Source organism: Hypanus sabinus, chromosome 23 (genome assembly GCF_030144855.1).
Source record: "Hypanus sabinus isolate sHypSab1 chromosome 23, sHypSab1.hap1, whole genome shotgun sequence".
Taxonomy (NCBI): domain Eukaryota; kingdom Metazoa; phylum Chordata; class Chondrichthyes; order Myliobatiformes; family Dasyatidae; genus Hypanus; species Hypanus sabinus.
In genome coordinates, this window is record NC_082728.1 from 23,908,530 (window position 1) to 23,926,184 (window position 17,655).

At 39.3% G+C, this 17,655-nt stretch overlaps 1 protein-coding gene across 1 annotated transcript in view; it reads left to right on the forward strand.

Annotated features, from left to right (window-relative positions):
- Positions 1-17,655, forward strand: part of slc38a10 (solute carrier family 38 member 10) — a 130,314-nt gene that overhangs the window by 102,817 nt on the left and 9,842 nt on the right. Inside the window, exon 12 of the mRNA XM_059948540.1 lies at positions 16,887-17,042. Coding sequence (XP_059804523.1) covers positions 16,887-17,042 — 156 coding nt within the window. The remainder of the gene's footprint in view (positions 1-16,886; positions 17,043-17,655) is intronic.

The following is a 17,655-nucleotide window of genomic DNA, read 5'->3' on the forward strand; positions in this document are numbered from 1 at the left end:
GATTGCAAATGTAAAGGTCAAAGTCCTTCAAGTTATCTGCATTTTAAAATCAATTTAGAAGAGGGAGTAGTAATCTGCAATTATCACAAAAAAATCTTTTCTCAGGTTACTGTTATTTCTTTTAATTATTTGAAATATTGACAGGTTAATGAGTACAGATCCAATTTTATTGTTAACTGAGAACTATTTTAGGCATTTCTACATTGCATTTTCAAAATTGGCTGTAGATTTTGACAAATATTAGTTGTAAATTTTGATGTAACCAGTCAAAATGCTGTCCACAATATGTGTGGAAATTTTATAGTCTTTGGTGACTTACCAAGTCTTTTCAAATTTCAAATGAAATATGGTTGCTGGCATGCCACCTTCATAATTGCATCAATATGTTGGGCCCAAGGTGGATTCTCAGAGATGTTGGCACCTGGGAACTTGGAGCTATACTCCATTTCCACTGCTGAGAGCTGGCATGTGTTCTCCCAACTTCCCCTTCCTGAAGTCCACAATCAATTCCTTGGTCTCACTGACATTGAGTGCAAGGTTGTTTTGGTACCACTCAACAAGCTGAACTATCTCACTCCTGTACACCACCTCATTGCCATCTGAGATTCTGCCGGTAACAGTAGTTTCATCGACATATATGTTGATGGTGTTTGTGCTGTGCCAAGCCACACTGTTATTAGTGTAGAGAGAACAGAGCAGCAGGTTAAGTATGCAGCCTTGAGGTGCCCCTGTGTTTATTGTCAATGAAGAGCAGATACTTCCAATCTGCACTGACTGTGGTCGCTTGATGAAGTCTGGAGGATAGATAACTAATCCTATGATGCTGTTCTTCTACAACTCTAGCATTGGTAGTTGTTCTACTTTAAATCCAGCTTTTATTACTGTTGTGTACCCCAGTAAGAACCTTGAAGATTATTCAGAAGGGAATACAGCTAAATTTGCATGTTCCATATTTACATAGGTAATACTAATACTTGCTATTAAATATTGTGAAATGGAAACTCTAAAGCAGAATTTCATGATTAGCCTACTAATAAATATAAATTTTGTTAGCACATATTATTAATTTATGAGATCTGCAGCTAAGATAGTAGGCAGTACTAGAGCAACCTTCAGGATATTGCTCCAGGAATTTGCTTAGCCTGTAAGAATTTGTTGATTGTAATTCCGGGAGAAAGCAGGTTTTATAGTCCAACACACTCAGCTTGTAAAAGCAGACACCACTCATAAAGTCTTAAGTGCCACACTATTTTGCCAGCATTATATAAAACAACCTCCAGGGTGATTATTAGATTACCGTAATAATTATGTATTCCAACTTAGAATGTTTCTTATGAGATGAATATAGTTCCTTGATGATCATTTAACTCTAAGAATATGTTAACTTGCATCCTTTTGCTCCCTTTAATCCTATATCTTGCTGTGGAAATGGCTAGCTTGAGAGAAAAGTCGCAATGCAGTTTACACATTTGTAAAATATTTTAAGGCAGTGTTTAATATCCTTGCATAACAATAATGTCTTTGAAGTACCTTTAGCAATTTTCTTTGAAATAAAAGTCTAAAATTTAAATTAAAGTTATTAAACATTACTGGCATTTTCCACATTAATGTTATATAGTATTAAGAGCTAACATTTTGTCCAGTTCCTTGGGATGGGTTACAGACTTCACTATTAATTTGCTCACTTGGCTTCAAACTTCCAAGCATGGAGTGAAGAGCATCATTTCAGAGGTGAGAAGTGTGACTACCCTTGACGCTCAAGTAACATTTGACGCAATGTTGCATCCTCCTTGAGGAGGACTGACATGTAGAATGGCACAACAACAGAGAGGAAGCAACAGCAGCAAATCAAGCCTCTTTCCTCCCTGTCACCCAGCCACCCACTCATGCACACACAGACAGACCTCCATCCCCAGTACAGGCCCCATCTGGGCCCCCAACGATCTTGCTGATATATGGTCCCTGAGTTCCAGGCATGCTGACCTAGGGGCTTTGATCATTGCACCTGAACTTCTAGATTTGCTATCTTTAACCTTGAATTTTGAGCTTCATTGTCCAGTGTTGACTCCAGGACTTGCACAGACCTTGGACTCGAACTCACTTACCCTCGTACCTCCAAAGCAAATTTATTATTAAATTATTAAATTTATATACTACCTTGAGATTCATTTTCTTGTAGGCATTTACAGGAAAATGAAATGCTCCTGTGCCTCCAGAGAGTGGTAGTAGTGAGAAGGGAGCATAGCCTGGATGGTGAAGTTACTTGATGATTAGTGCTGTTTTCTTGTGGCAGCACTCCTTGTAAATGTGCTGATTGGTGATGGTGGGGGTTGGCTTTGCGTGTGATGGACTGGGCTGTATCCACCACTTTCTGCATACTTTTCCTTCCCTGGCCGTTGATGTTTCCGTACCACAATCCTCATTTGAGGTCCAGCCGCCAGTTTCCATTATGGTGCAATATAAAGGAACTGATTTGGTTTCAAAAATTTATTCCTTTATTTAGAACAATTCTTTTACAGCTTTCACACACAAAATGCTGGTGGAACAAAGCAGGCCAGGCAGCATCTATAAGGAGAAACACTGTCGACGTTTCGGGCCGAGACCTGCTGCGCTCCACCAGCGTTTTGTGTGTGTTGTTGGAACTTGCAGCATCTGCAGATTTCCTCATGTTTGCTTTTACGGCTTTGTTGGGACCTACCTCCACTGAAATGATTGGTAAAAGAAGATACCTGTAGTTGGTTTTAGCTACAATTTAGTCATGCAGTAGTTGCTTAGTCGAGATATTTGCCTGCTTTGATGTTGGCATCTTTTATTTTTGTCACCATTATTTTGTCGTTGTGTTGTTGTCTTTGTAGTTCATGTGTAAGGAGACTGCATCTATTATGTTTCTTGCATTCACATTGGAATGCCAAATGTGAAAACATCAGCTGGTCTATCTAGCTTTCCCAGTGAAGTTGTAGCTCCTATTGTAGCATTTCAAAAATTCCTTTTATTTAGACACTATGTAGTTTCTTGGAGAAGCAAAAAGTCTAAGGTCAATTAGCAGTACAAAAACTGGAAAATTTCTTTGGTATTTGAATCCAATCCATGAAACCATGTTGACCATGATTTATTTAAATGGTAATCATTTATTTGGCTGGGTTGAAGATTACTTTGCATGCAAATGGCATGAGTTCCCTTGAAGAAGATAAACAATGAATCAGTTTTGTGGATCCAGAACTGGCTTGCCCACAGAAGGCAAAGAGTGGTTGTTGATGGGTCATATTCTGATTGGAGATCTGTCACCAGTGGAGTGTCTCGGGGATCTGTTCTGGGTCCCTTACTCTTGGTGATTTTTATAAATGACCTGAATGAGGAAGTGGAGGGATGGGTTAGTAAGTTTGCTGATGACACAAAGGTTGGGGGTGTTGTAGATAGTGTGGAGGGCTGTCAGAGGTTACAGCGAGACATTGATAGGATGTAAAACTGGGCTGAGAAGTGGCAGATGGAGTTTAACCCAGATAAGTGTGAAGTGGTTCATTTTGGTAGGTCAAATATGATGGCAGAATATAGTATTAATGGTAAGACTCTTGGCAGTGTGGAGGATCAGAGGGATCTTGGGGTCCGAGCCCATAGAACACTCAAAGCAGCTGTGCAGGTTGACTCTGTGGTTAAGAAGGCATATGGTGTATTGGCCTTCAGCAATCGTGGAATTGAATTTAGGAGCCGAGAGGTAATGTTGCAGCTATATAGGACCCTGGTCAGACCCCACTTGGAGTGCTGTGCTCAGTTCTGGTTGCCTCACTACAGGAAGGATGTGCAAACCATAGTAAGGGTGCAGAGGAAATTTACAAGGATGTTGCCTGGATTGGGGAGCATGCCTTAAGAGAATAGATTGAGTGAACTTGGCTTTTTCTCCTTGGAGCGAAGGAGGATGAGAAGTGACCTGATAGAGGTGTACAAGATGATGAGAGGCATTGATCGTGTGGATAGGCAGAGGCTTTTTCTCCAGGGCTGAAATGGTTGCCACAAGAGGATACAGGTTTAAGGTGCTGGGGAGTAGGTACAGAGGAGATGACAGGGGTAAGTTTTTTACGCAGAGACTGGTGAGTGTGTGGAATGGGCGGCCGGCAATGGTGGTGGAGACGGATACAATAGGGTCTTTTAAGAGTCTTTTAGATAGGTACATTGAGCTTAGTAAAATAAAGGGCTATAGGTAAGCCTAGTAATTTCTAAGGTAGGGACATGTTCGGCACAACTTTGTGGGCCAAAGGGCCTGTATTGTGCTGTAGGTTTTCTATGTTTCTATATACTGCATTAACCTCAACTTGTGCCATGAGTTTATGGTTATGATGAGTACAGCTTGATGTTGATATGTTAGGTACTATACCCCTGATCTGCCAACCTATTTCATTGATGTGGGTTGTTAACTAGTAGGTCATCTATCTCTTTCATTATTTCAGACGTCAGTCAAATCGTCTCTGAACCCATGCTTTTGCTAAGCACATTGGTGTATTTATATTAAAATGCTTGAGGAACTCAGCAGGTCAAGCAATATCTATGGAGAGGAATAAACAATTGAAGTTTCATGCCGAGACCTTCATCAGGACTGGAAAGGAAGGGGGAAGAAGCCTTGAAGAGGGATTTCTTTAGCTGGAAGGTGGTGAATTTGTGGAATTGTTTGCCACAGTCAGTGAAGGGGGCCGTAGTTATGTATATTTAAGGCAGAAGTTGATAGGTGGAAGGATAGAGGGAGAAGGCAGGAAACTAGGGCTGAAAGGAAAATTGGATCAGCCATGGTGAAATGGAGGAGTAGACTCTACGGGTGAAATGGCCTAATTCTGCTCCTATATCTTACGGTCTAAGCCAGTATATGATGATGGGAGGGGAGGAATTCAGTCTGGCAGGTGATAGGAGAAACCAGGTGAGAGAAAATGTGGGTGTGGGAAGGGATGAACTGAGTAGCTGGGAGATGATGGGTGGAAGAGATAAAGGGCTGAAGAAGAAAGAATCTCATAGGTGAGTATAATGATGTCAGGTCTCAGCAATGTAGAGTGAGCCTCATGGGGAGCACAATGAATATAGTAGATGGCCCTGACAGGCTCCCAGGTGAAGTAATGCTTCACCTGGAAGGGCTGGTTGGACCTCTGAATGGTGATGAGGGAAGTGGTATAGGGGCAGGTGTAGCTTTTGTCCCACTTGCAGGGATGTGCCAGAGGGGAGATCATTGGGGAGCAATGAGTGAACTAGTGAGTTATGTAGAGAGCAATCCCTATGAAAATCTGAGCATCCTGGGAAAAATGTGCTAAGTGGTAAGATCCTGTTTTAGATGGCAGAAGTTGCAGAGAATGATACACTGGATACAGAAACTCGTGGGCTAGTAGGCAAAGACATGGGAACCCTAACCCTGTTATGGCAGTGGGAAGATTCAATGAGGGAAATAGAGGAGATGAGAGTGAAGGCAGTATTGATGGTAGTGGAAGGGAAACCACATTCTTTGAAAGAGGACATCTTAGATGTTCTGGAATGGATAACATCATCTTGAGAACAAAATCAGTGGAGACGATGGAACTGAGAAAAGGGAATGTCATTTTTACAAGTGAAAGAGTGGAAAAAGGTATAGTCAAGATAGCTGTGAGAATCAATAGATTTATAAAAGATAAGTTTCCACATATGGAAATAGAGAAAGGAGAGAGAGATGGAAAAGATGAGCCAAGTAGAGTGCAGGGTGGATGTTGGAGGCAAAATTGACTTAGTTGGTGAGCTAGGCACAGGTGCAGAATGAGGCTTTTGTCCCCTTTCCCATCCAGTCCTGTTGAAGGGTTTGAACCTGAAGCAATGACTGTTCACTCCTCTCCTTCGATGTTGCCTGATTTGTTGAATTCCTCCAGCATTTTGTGTGTGTTGCCCTGTATTTCCAGCATCTGCAGGATCTCTTGTGTTTAACATTTATGTCAATGCAGCTTTTACTATTTACAGCATGGCTGCTTTAGGATTAGACCGAACTCTCTTAAACAGGAAATTTTTGCAGCTCTGCTAGGATTTTGCAAATAAAAATCGTTATCAAATGTTGAGGTTTTTGGAACCTTTGACCATTTAGTTGTTCTGCTATTGTAGATTTCCGTACATCCTTGAGTGTACTTATAGGGTTACAAGTTTGTTAGTTACATTGTATGAATATACCGAGTTACAAGCTTGAGTGACATTTAGTTGTTTGAAATACATATTTGATACAAAGCATTTTTTGTCATCAGTCAGAAGGTGTGGAGATGGAGAGTGAATGGTTCATAGTGAGCATTACCATTACTTGGTTGGTTGGAATTTATTAAATTGGTTGGAATTTAATTTATTGTTTTTATTCTAATTCACTTGCAGTGTCTGCAGATCTTACTTTCACTGCTGTTGGATTTTAATCATGCACTTAGTAATGTCCTACAAGTTTGAAACCCAGCAATGAGACTTGCCCATTAACCTCATGCTACAGTGATGAAGCTATCAATAATCTTACTTGAATCAAATTTTATTACAGTGTTGCCTACGTGTTTTCTGGTGCTATATAAAGTTATCTTTAGCCAACTTACACAGTTGGTAGAATTCCATCTTTAAGGCTGTCTTTGGGTTTTTGTTTGTTTTAAGCATGCAAATTAGGTTACAGATCATTGGATCTGAATAATGTTTAACAGAATTCTGTGGAATCAGCTAGATTCGTAGTCATTAAGAAAAACATTGCCACCTAAGTTTCACTGCTGTAGCAGAGTCATCACTGTGGGACCTTGCTATCCTTACAGTACAAAGAATATACATCATGATTTGAACAGACTATACTCCAGGATGCACTGTATAGATCGGATTTGCAGGAAATTTATAATTTCAGTATCACAATTGATCATAAGAAGTTATGGGTATCTTGTAAGTGGGAATAAACATTGACTTTCTGCAGTGTTATGTGCAGTTGTGCCTGTTAAACCATTTTGCTTTCTACTCGGGCATTTGTTCTGTTTCAGTAAGAACCACATTTTGTATGGTATCACAGTTCTCAGCTCTGAGTAACAGCAGAACTAACAACTTGTAGCATGAAGGGTCTTTGCCAGCTGACATATCATTCCAATTAGATTGTTAAGACATAGGCTGTTGGCTCTTCTGTGTCATTAAGATGCAGGAGTACAACACTTAAGCGTCACTTGCAGGTGAAACACTTCCCTGCAGTGCGGTGCTTGCTTATCAGATTATCCGAGCTTGGTAATGGGTGTCCTGGAACAGGGGCTCTTCACTGCCAGTTGGGAGTCAAATGCCGAACCACTTGACCTATCAGGCAACTCTTAATTAATACTTTAAAGCATGTTGTTGAAGGAATTAAACCTTCAGATTAAACAGCTCTTCAATATTTTGTGATCTATTCATACTCCATATACTTAGAGAATTGTAAACAATATTACAAACCTGGCTACTTCTAAATAACTGATGTAACCTCTCTGGCTGAGTATAGAATATAGGTTCGATTAATCCAAAGCTTAATTCGGGGCAGAATGTACCTACATCTGGACTGTGATTAAATTTGATGCAAATGGGGTCTGACGAGTGGTTTATGTTGACGCCTAACTGCCTTGAAAGGGCACAGCTTGTACATGCAAGATTCTGAGAAGTATAAATATGAACTGGCTTGGAGATTTCTGTAGTGCAGGAAAAATTCCTACATCACACTAATGAAGTTGATCTCTGGTCCAAAGCAGGGAAAATGATTTCAGTAAAGCCATCTTTGAGAAACTTTGCCATGTTAGATGAATTTGATTAAAGTTGCTTGATAAAACTACATTTTGAAAAACATGGCTGCATTAAATATTCCAATACTCCCTTTATTGTTCCATATTTGAGTTGGAGGCAGCTGTATGCCGTGTGTTTTCTTCAAGCTTATTAAAATCTAACTTTAATTTTGTAGCATATAAGAGCAGATTATCCATTCTTGGCAGTCTTTTGTCCATAGATGTGCTATGAGACTTCACCTCTTGAGCCATGCACCATAGTGAAGGGTTTTCCTGGCTCTAATAAGCCTTTCTGTTTTGTAATGCATAAAGGGATCTGGTTTTGTGTAGATTCCTGCCCTTTTTTAGAGTGGGGGCCTTGTTAGAATGCACATGAAAGCTCTATATGTCATTCTGAATGTACGTCACTGATGAAAAGGCCAAAGGTTGACTGGTCAGGAAGTTCCTCTTTGTGTGTGGCTAAGATTTAGAACAGTGTGTGGTTCATACTGTTTTAAGCTTTGCACATATTGAAGTTCCCTGAAATCTGTCCATGTTAATTCATTTGAAGACTTGGCATTTTAATTTGTTTTCTATTAGCATTTAACCCTATGTGCACTAAGTTCTAAGTTTATTAAAATAGCATATCATTTCCTATTCCTTCATTAATAAACATGCCAAGAAACAATAATGTTGTTAATGGTATAATCCTGATTACCTTTCACATTGAGGCTGTGATGTGCCATAGAACTCCACAATAACCATTTTAAAACTGCATTTCCTACAAATAAACTAGTTAATGTGTGTGTGTGTGTGGGGGGGGGGGGGGGTCCCATAGTAAAAGCCATGATGGCTGAAATTTCTTGTGATTTCTGCATTCAGTTGATGAAGGTTATTCCCCTTCATCTATCCCCAAATATACTCCTGTAATTTTAAGTATATTTGAAATCCTGCGTGCATATATAGCTTTTTTGCACATTAGCAATGCAGAAAATCATCATTCCCTAGTATGAATTCCCTCCTTCCACAGGGAAGACAAACTGGAAATAACGAAATTCTGGAAATCCAGTGTTTCAGACTGTGGTATTTAAACCAGCTCACATTTATCTTGGTTCCATGGTAGCAATTTTTACTGAGTCTCAAAATTATGTGCTCAAGTTCTGCTCTGACTTGAGTGTTTTATGTCAGTTCATTTGCAGAAATGAGGGAGTGTTACACTGTTCTGAGATCCTGTCTCAAATTCTCAACTTAGACCCACTATGTGGGGGTGGGGGGGGGGGTGTGGAATAGGAAAAATTATATAAATGAAAACAATTTCAGGGCAATGGAAAATGAGCATGAATCTGGACCCGATACTGGAACCAGTGAGATTACCATGTGCCATTTGCCTTCTGTCGCATTCTGAGTCTCGTGTTATTAGATGTCTAGCAGGAATATGAGGGCAAAGTACAGGCACTGGTTTACCTCATGCACTATTTTCATTATCAAGAAGCATTTTATGTGCTCCATGGTTGGATTGAGAACAGCATTGCCTATATGATTTCTGGTACCTTAAGCAAACACTCTATTATGTTAGTGACAAATAAAGATATTGCAACATGATTGTCAAAGTTTTAAGTTATTGAATTATCAGAAGAGTCTGGCGGCACTGTTTCCCAAAGGCAGTAATGAAGATAAAAAGGAAGACTGGAAAATACTGAATGAAAATGGAATGCAGAAAATTGTTTAAGGTAATTGAAATTCCCTTGGAAGAAATGCTGTTTTCAAAATGCTTATACTATACACTGCACTCTGCCATATCTAGAATTTCATTGTTACTACAAGATACCGGTTAGTGTGCTAAATGCCACCACAAAAGTAAAGATTTGATTTATAAGCAAGTGGCTGGTACTTGTACCACAGTAAGCCGAGCAGCTGGCCCAGAGTAAATTTTTTTAAATCAACTTGCCACTCAGTTGGTCCTCAGTTGCACATAGTTATCGTTTATTCATTATTGTTTCTTTTTGTATGTGCACATCTTGTTGTCCTGTGCATGTTGGTTGTTTTTCCGTCCTGTTGGGTGCAGTCTTTCATTGATTCTATTGTGTTTCTTGTATTTACTGTGAATGCCCACAAGAAAATTGATCTCAGGATCATATATGGTGACATAAATGCACTGTGATAATAAATTTACTTTGAAGAATAAGTAAACTCCTGCAGCTCAGTAAATGCTGTACAAAACTGTACATGCTAATTAAAATCCATATCTCTTAATATTTTTTTCAGATGAAATAGAGCTCTTGGTACGCTATTGTTTTACCTAATCTCTTTACTTGAAGTCTATAAACATTTATGTTGTATGTTTATACTGAACTGAGTGCATGTAGGCTAGAGCCTGGACGTCCAAGGACATACAGGCATCATCTGTTGACTACAACCTGACCACTGAGGTTAGGATGATCATGGTTCTGGGCTGTAGCCACTGTAGGTTGAACAGTTTCCCATTATTTTTGAAACATGCCAAAGGGGTGTTTTTTGGCCATGAAGTACAACATGGCTGCAAGAAAAAAAGTGCGAAGGTTTGACAGAGATCACTGGGTTGCCTCTGTTGTATGTCTATAGGTTAGGATCATGCAAAGATAAAGTGATGATAGGGATGGTGAATTTGAGGATATTCTGCAGACATGAGCATTTGACAGAGTAAAAGACCTTGGCGACTTTGAACAAAACCAAGAATGGTGTTGCTGCATTGTGGATAGCATAACACTTTACAGTGCCAGCGATTGGTGTTCAAGTCCGGTTGCTGTCTGTAAGAAGTTTGTTCATCCTCCCCGTGACCATGTGGACTCCCTTCAGGTGCCCTAGTTTCCTAACACAGTCCGGAGATGTGGATTGGTAATGTGGGCATGCTGTGTTGCCATTGGAAACAGTGACGCTGACTGCCTCCATTACATCCTCAGACTGTGTTGGTCTTTGAAGCAAAGGACACATTTCACTATACGTTTTGATATTGAATGTGCATGTGATAATTAAAGTGAATCAAACAAAGCTAATCATTCTTTAAAATCAGCTGGAAAATTGAGTGGAACAGTGGCAGATGAAATTTAATCCACACAAGTATGGGTCATCTAATACTAGCAGGATATATACAGTGGTACTAGGGACCTTGGATTTATAGAAGGACCTTGGGATATTCATAGCTCCCTAAAATGGTGACAGAGATGGATTGGGTAGAGGGCAAGGCATTAGGTTTGCTTGCTTTCAAAGATTGGTATTGACTATAACAGTTTGGAATATTGTATGCCATTCTGGGCACCACAGTGTAGAAATGATGTGATAGTATATATATTTAAAAAATGAAGAGATGTACCAGTAAGTTGCCTGAAATAGTGGAGAGATTGGATTGGCTGAAATTGTTTTTACTGGCTTTAGGAGGCTGACAGGTGACCTTATGGGGGGGAAGTTTATAAAATTACGCAAGCCATAGATAGGGTAGATGGTTCTTTTTCCAAATATAGGGGAGTTTAAAACTAGAGGATACAAGATTAAGGTGAGTGAAAATATTTGAAGGAGTTGTGAGGGTCAAATGGGGTGTATGTGGAGCAAGCTGCAGGACATGTGGAGGCAGGTACAATCATAGCATATAAAAGACATTTGTTTAGGAGGTGCATGAACAGGAAAGAAAATAGGACTAGCATGGTTAAGCATCTTGCTTGGCATGAATGAGTTGGGCTGAAAGGCCTGTTTCTGTGCTTTGACTCTTAAGAGCCTGCATCAAAGTTCTTGTTGGATTTGAATTGAGAGTTAGCCTATTTTTCTGAATAATGTCAAGAAAAATCAATTTGTAATTACTTTTTAGAATTGTTTGCAATATATTACAATATAACTGTTAACCTGGCATGATCAGGACTTGAGTGCCAAACTGACAAATCTACCAAACTGTTGTGTATTATTGCTATTAATACACCCATTGTACTCTTTATTCACCTTTTTACATTATGTGCAATAGTGTAAATTAGGTGGAGCAGTTGAGAGGCCTTTGTATTTAAAGGGGACATGGGACTTACATATATGCAGTTTGCAAATCGGCACCTGTGAGCAAAATGCTGAATAATTGGCATTTCCAAACAATGGGATAATGGATTATCAGAGTTTTACAATAAAATGTTTCTTTGGGGCGTGAGCTTCTGTTTTTTTAATGCTAAGTAACTATTTTTATTTTCTTACATGGAGCATGCATTTTCTAAGGCACTATGTATGTAGTGCTTTTGTTGGCTACATGATAGGTTTCATAAATGGCTGCAGTTTCTTTTTCTTGCCCTTCTGTCAAAAAGCATCTATTGCCAAAGCTTGGTCATTGATACATTAAACATCTTAATATAGTTCATTCATATTGTTGGTGACTTTTTTGTAGGATCATTATAGGGTCCCCAAATCTCTCTACGTAAACACCAAATGTAAAGAACAAATGTACTACCTCTTGCTGCATACTCAAATGAGCTTGTGCAACAAGTACAATATATTCGTAATTTCTTTGTAATGGGTCAAATGACACATCTGATGTACTTCAAAATGCCAGGTTGTGGTCATGTGTTAGGTATATTTTTAAGAAAAAAATTCTCTGTACTGTTAAGCATGCTTGATTATTTGTCTGAATTTAATGGTTTAATAAAACCATTAAATACATCTCATTCACGTGTAAAGTTGTGGAGTGCTGTTAACCAAATGTGAAAATTGATAGTAGTCCTGGTTGCCTACTGATAATTCAGTAAGTTAGCAGACTTGCATGGAAAGTTTTAATAACTAGTTAGCAATTTGGTAGCACCTTCCCAATCACAAATGTCTAACTCAGCAGTTTTACTTTTGAAAAGTTACAAATATATTGTATTCATTGCACAAACTCATTTGAGTGCAGCAAGAAGCAGTACATGAGTACTGTACATTCAGTGTTTATGTAGAGAGATTTGGGGATCCTATCGTAATTAATTTGTGTTATGGTGATTGCATGTCAAGGCCCAGAATGATTGAAATGAAATAAATTCCCTATGTACAAAGCAACATGTTCTACTTTGCTCTGGTGTTTATGGAATGTGATTACAGATTCAGCTATCTTCACACTACTGTGATTCTGCATTGGAGTTGTCAATTGTGGAATGGGTGTTGAATCCTTTCACAAATTTAGCAAATACTCAGGCAACTACATTTTCTAACTCCTACTGGTGAAATTATAAGGCAGCAATCTAATAGAAATATAGTAAAGTAAGAAAGTTTCTGTACAGATATTTGCTACTTTTTGATTGTCTGCAGTATATAAGCAGTGTGAGGTTTGACAACCAATATCTATAACACATTATCTGCATCACACTTCATTGATTCATTCACTAATGATATTAGCTTTGCCAAGCCAAGAAGTGTTTGTCTTTCGTGAGTTAGGAACACAAAATGCTGGAGGAACTCAGCAGACCTAGTGATATCTATGGAAAAGAGTACAGTTGATGTTTTGGGCTGAGACCCATCAGGACTGGAGGAAAAAAGATGAGTTAGAGTAAGAAGGTGGGGAGAGGGAAGGAAGAAACACAAGGTAGTAGGAGAAACTGTGTGCGGGGTGGGGTGGTGAAGTAAAGAGCTGGGAAGTTAGTTGGTGAAAGAAATGCAGGACTGGAGAGGAGGGAATCTGATAGGAGAGGACAGAAGGCCATGGAAGAAAGAAAAGGGGGAGGAGCAGAGGGAGTTGACGAGCAGGTAAAAAGATAAGGTGAGAGAGGGAAATGGGAATGGGGAGGAGGGGGGTATTACTGGCAGTTCACGTTCAAGAAATCAATGTTCATGCCATTAGGTTGGAGGCTACCCAGACCGGAGTAGGAGGTGTTGCTCCTCCAAACTGTGGCCTTGTTGCGACAGCAGAGAAGGCCATGGACTGACATGTTGAAACAGGAAGTGCAATTAAAATAGGTGGCCACTGAGGGATCCTGCTTTTTCTAGTGGGCAGAGAGTAGGTGCTTGGCAAAGCAGTCTCCCAATTTATGTTGGGTCTCACTGAACTACAGGAGGCCACACCAGGAGCACCAGGTTCAGCAGGTGGCCCCAACAGTCTGTCGCCTCACCTGGAAGGACTGTCTGGGGCCCTGAATGGTGGTGAGGGAGGAGGTGTAGGAGCAGGTGTAGCACTTGTTCAGTTTTCAAGGTAAGTGCCAGGAGGGAGATCAGTGGGGAGGAGTGAATGGACAAGGGAGTTGTGTAGGGAGCGATCCCTGTGGAAAGCAGAAAGTGGGCAGGAGAGAAAATGTGCTTGGTGGTGGGATCCTGTTGGAGATGGCGGAAGTTAGAGAGAATTTCGTGCTGCGTGCAGAGGCTGGTGGGATGGTATACTGTAATATATGTTCTCCACTAGAACTAGGTGAAAGAGCTGATGAAAGCACAAACATAAATGTTGACAGCTTTCATCATGAGCTCGTTCGTTCCAGGATAGAAATTCTTGTTTATCAAACATGTAAAGAAATATTTATTTAAATTGTTCACAGCTTGTAGTGATATATGGACTTGTAAGTACCTATATGAAGTAGATTTTGAAAATAATTATTCTATAAGACAGGATTTCTAACTATAGATTTAATTTTAATTTGCTTAGTACTGTAATATGCTTGATTTGATATTTCTGAAATTATGGATTTGGCTGTTCTATAAAAGAAGCAAAGTTTAACTGTAAAATCAGCTTTGCTCACAGTAAACCAGAGTCTTTGTGCATATTTCTAGACAAAACCTTAATGTTAGGAAATGGAATAAAAGTTTAGCTTTAAATTGGTAATATAGACATTATTTTAAAGAAGTGTTCTATATAATACTCTGTTGAGCGCTCATACAAAACTACCAGCAGAAGTAATTTTCTAATACTTGGAAAGTGGATTTGCTTAGTAGAGTTATAACTGGCCAGTGCACAAGTAATGATGCAAGTCTCTGCCATGATTCTTCAAAAGTGGTGTCTTCCTGTGATTAAATCATCTTGTCAGCAAGAGGAGAGCAGCAGGAAAGTCCTCCTTCCTGGCAGCTGGTTAAAACATAATGTTCTCCTGATAACAAGTGATTTTCTTGCAGAGCAAAACAATTTTGTGCATTTGAAATCAGCAGTGTGGTGCTTTGAGAATAAACTGAAACTTGTTTATTTCCTTCAGTGTGCTAACATCAACAGGTCGTAGGATGGTCACGGTAGATAAAGTCTTGATAATCTATATTCTTAGTCCCAAAATCTTGGCTGTGTGTGCAAAGGCAAACCTTTAACAAAAAACAAAACCTGTGCCTGAAACTGTCAAAAGTAGAATGAACTCCCTCGTGGTAGGTTGTGCAATTGTCCATTAGCCTGGTTTCTACTGCACGTGTGGTCTGTGGGTGAATGAGTTATCAGGAAATAGAAATCCATTTGTCTTCCAATTTGAGATTGCTAACTAATCAAAGTGAAATTGGAACTTGTTTCAGAAAACCATTTAGCACAAAAACAGTTTGATTTTTGCACCTATAATCTGTTCCATTAAAGATAAACAGAATATAAATTTAGAATAGGTTTATTAAATTTAAAACAAGAGAAAATCTGCAGATGCTGGAATTCCAAGCAACACACACACAATGCTGGAGGAACTCAGCAAGCCAGGCAGCATCTATGGAAAATAAACACAAAGTACACTGCAGATGCTGTGGTTAATCAACACATACAAAAAAGCTGGAGGAACTCAGCAGGTCGGGCAGCATCCGTTGAAAGGAGCAGTCAATGTTTCGGGGCGAGACCCTTTGTCAGGATTGAAGGAGGAGGGGGCAGGGGCCCTATAAAGAAGATGGGGGGAGGGTGAAAGGTGCCAGGTGAAAAACCAATCAGAGGAAAGATCAAGGGGTGGGGGAGGGGAAGCAGGGAGGAGATAGGCAGGAGAGGTGAGGAAGGAATCTAAAGGGAAAGCACTATGGATGGTAGAAGAAGGCAGAATCATGAGAGAGGTGATAGGCAGCTAGAAGAGGGGGCAGAGTGAAAGTGGGATGGGGGAAGGGAGAGGGAGGGAATTACTGGAAGTTGGAGAATTCAATGTTCATACCAAGGGGCTGGACACTACCCAGACGTTTGCTCCTCCAACCTGAGTTTGGCCTCATCATGGCAGTAGAGTAGGCCATGTATGGACATAGCCGAATGGGAATGTGAAGCAGAGTTGAAGTGGGTGGCAACTGGGAGATCCTGTCTGTTGTGGCGGTACTGTCTAAAGGTCTCGGCCCGAAATGTCGATTGCACTCTTTTTCCAAAGCTGCTGCCTGGCCTGCTGAGTTCCTCTAGCAATTTGTGTGCGTTGCGTGTTAAATTTTAATATTGGTTAATTCTGTTTTAAATATTCAGTTGTAGAAATTCATGAAAGTTTTGAGTATATTTTCAGCTGCAGAGAACAATCAATAAATATGACAGTAAAGTTAAATATGATAGTTAGTTCCAGACATTATATTTCAGTATTTCTACATACCCATTCTTGTAGTGGTATACAGTGCCACCTATGGTTCATTTTGGGGACTGTCAATTGACAGATTGAATAAAATTTTCTAGTTATTCATGTGTTAATTAAATATTTTGACTGTAAAAATATTTCTTCATGCTTTCATTTGTGTGCATTTCATATGTGCTTTTCACCTTATTTATGATCCTGATTTTTTTTAAGATATTAGTTTGAGCAGTTTTGACCTTGTACCTTAATGTTTTGACATTTGGATCAATGTGCTCAACTCAGTAGTGACTGCTAACTTAGACAAGTTAAAAGAAAGTTGTTCAAATGTGGCATACAGTATTTTATGGATAATCTAATTATTTTGTAAAGAAATGTGAAAGGAATGCACACTCTCTAGTGTGCATACTGATTTGGGTTTGCAAAAAGATAATTCTCCCAAGTTGTTCAGAAAGAAAAGTCGGTGTTGAAATTTTAAAGGAGTGATTTCTGTGGGGTCAGTTATGGCATTTCAAACGCTAAAACCTCATCCACATTGAATATTGCTGCAGACAAAGAAAGTTAAATTAAGTGTAAAGTCACTGAAGTTATTTCAGCATTATCTAAATTTGTTTAATTTGGCAGCTAACAAGATGCCTGCTAAGTATTGCTCATTTTGGCAATAATTTTCATTGAGTTTTTGAGTGTGGAATAATGGGTTATTTTTGGATTTCTGTATTTTTAGCTCAAAACATTGTGATTAAGGAAGCAAATGATGATAGAGACCGTCCAAAATTGGAGAAAAATATTGTAGAACAACCTCAGATAAAGGTCCCAATAGAGCCACAAGAAGATAGGAACAACAAAGGCGAGGAAGTCCAGCTGGATCGCCCTGATCAAGGTACTGCAAGGTGTTCCTTTGTGGAATGCGTTTTGAATGCAAGACAATGATTTTATTTATGAGCTGATAGCTTCGTTCTGACCTCTGCCGTCATTTTTTGTTTATTCTGCTTTTGTTCCAAACATTGTGCAAAAATTTTATTTCCTTATATCAAGGAGGAAAAGTGGAGGGGTATTATTTCTATGCCTTTTTTTGGAAGGCAGCTTCTATTTTCATTCTGTATTGCACAGGTTAACCCTTGGAAATTTGCAAAAAGAGGCTTATCTTCTTTCCAGATTTCCTCCTCACTGCAGGGAAATGCCAAAATTTAGCAGCTTCTGGAATGATTGCAATATTGCATCCATCCCACGCTTGTTTTAGAAATTAGACTAACTTTAAGTTATTGCTTCAGGAAAACAGCTTGTAATCTACTAAAAGAGAATGCCTCGAATATAATAATGGTTTAATGTTCATACAAAATCAGAAATGAACCTTTTCAGGAGAGAAAACCTTTTCTTTGCACTTGCTAACCTAATAAATAGTAGTAGGAACTGGAGTTTACTATCATTAACCAGATCAAAAATAAGTAAAACAAAAATCCATCTGCAAACCAAGATCAAACAAGTATAGTTGT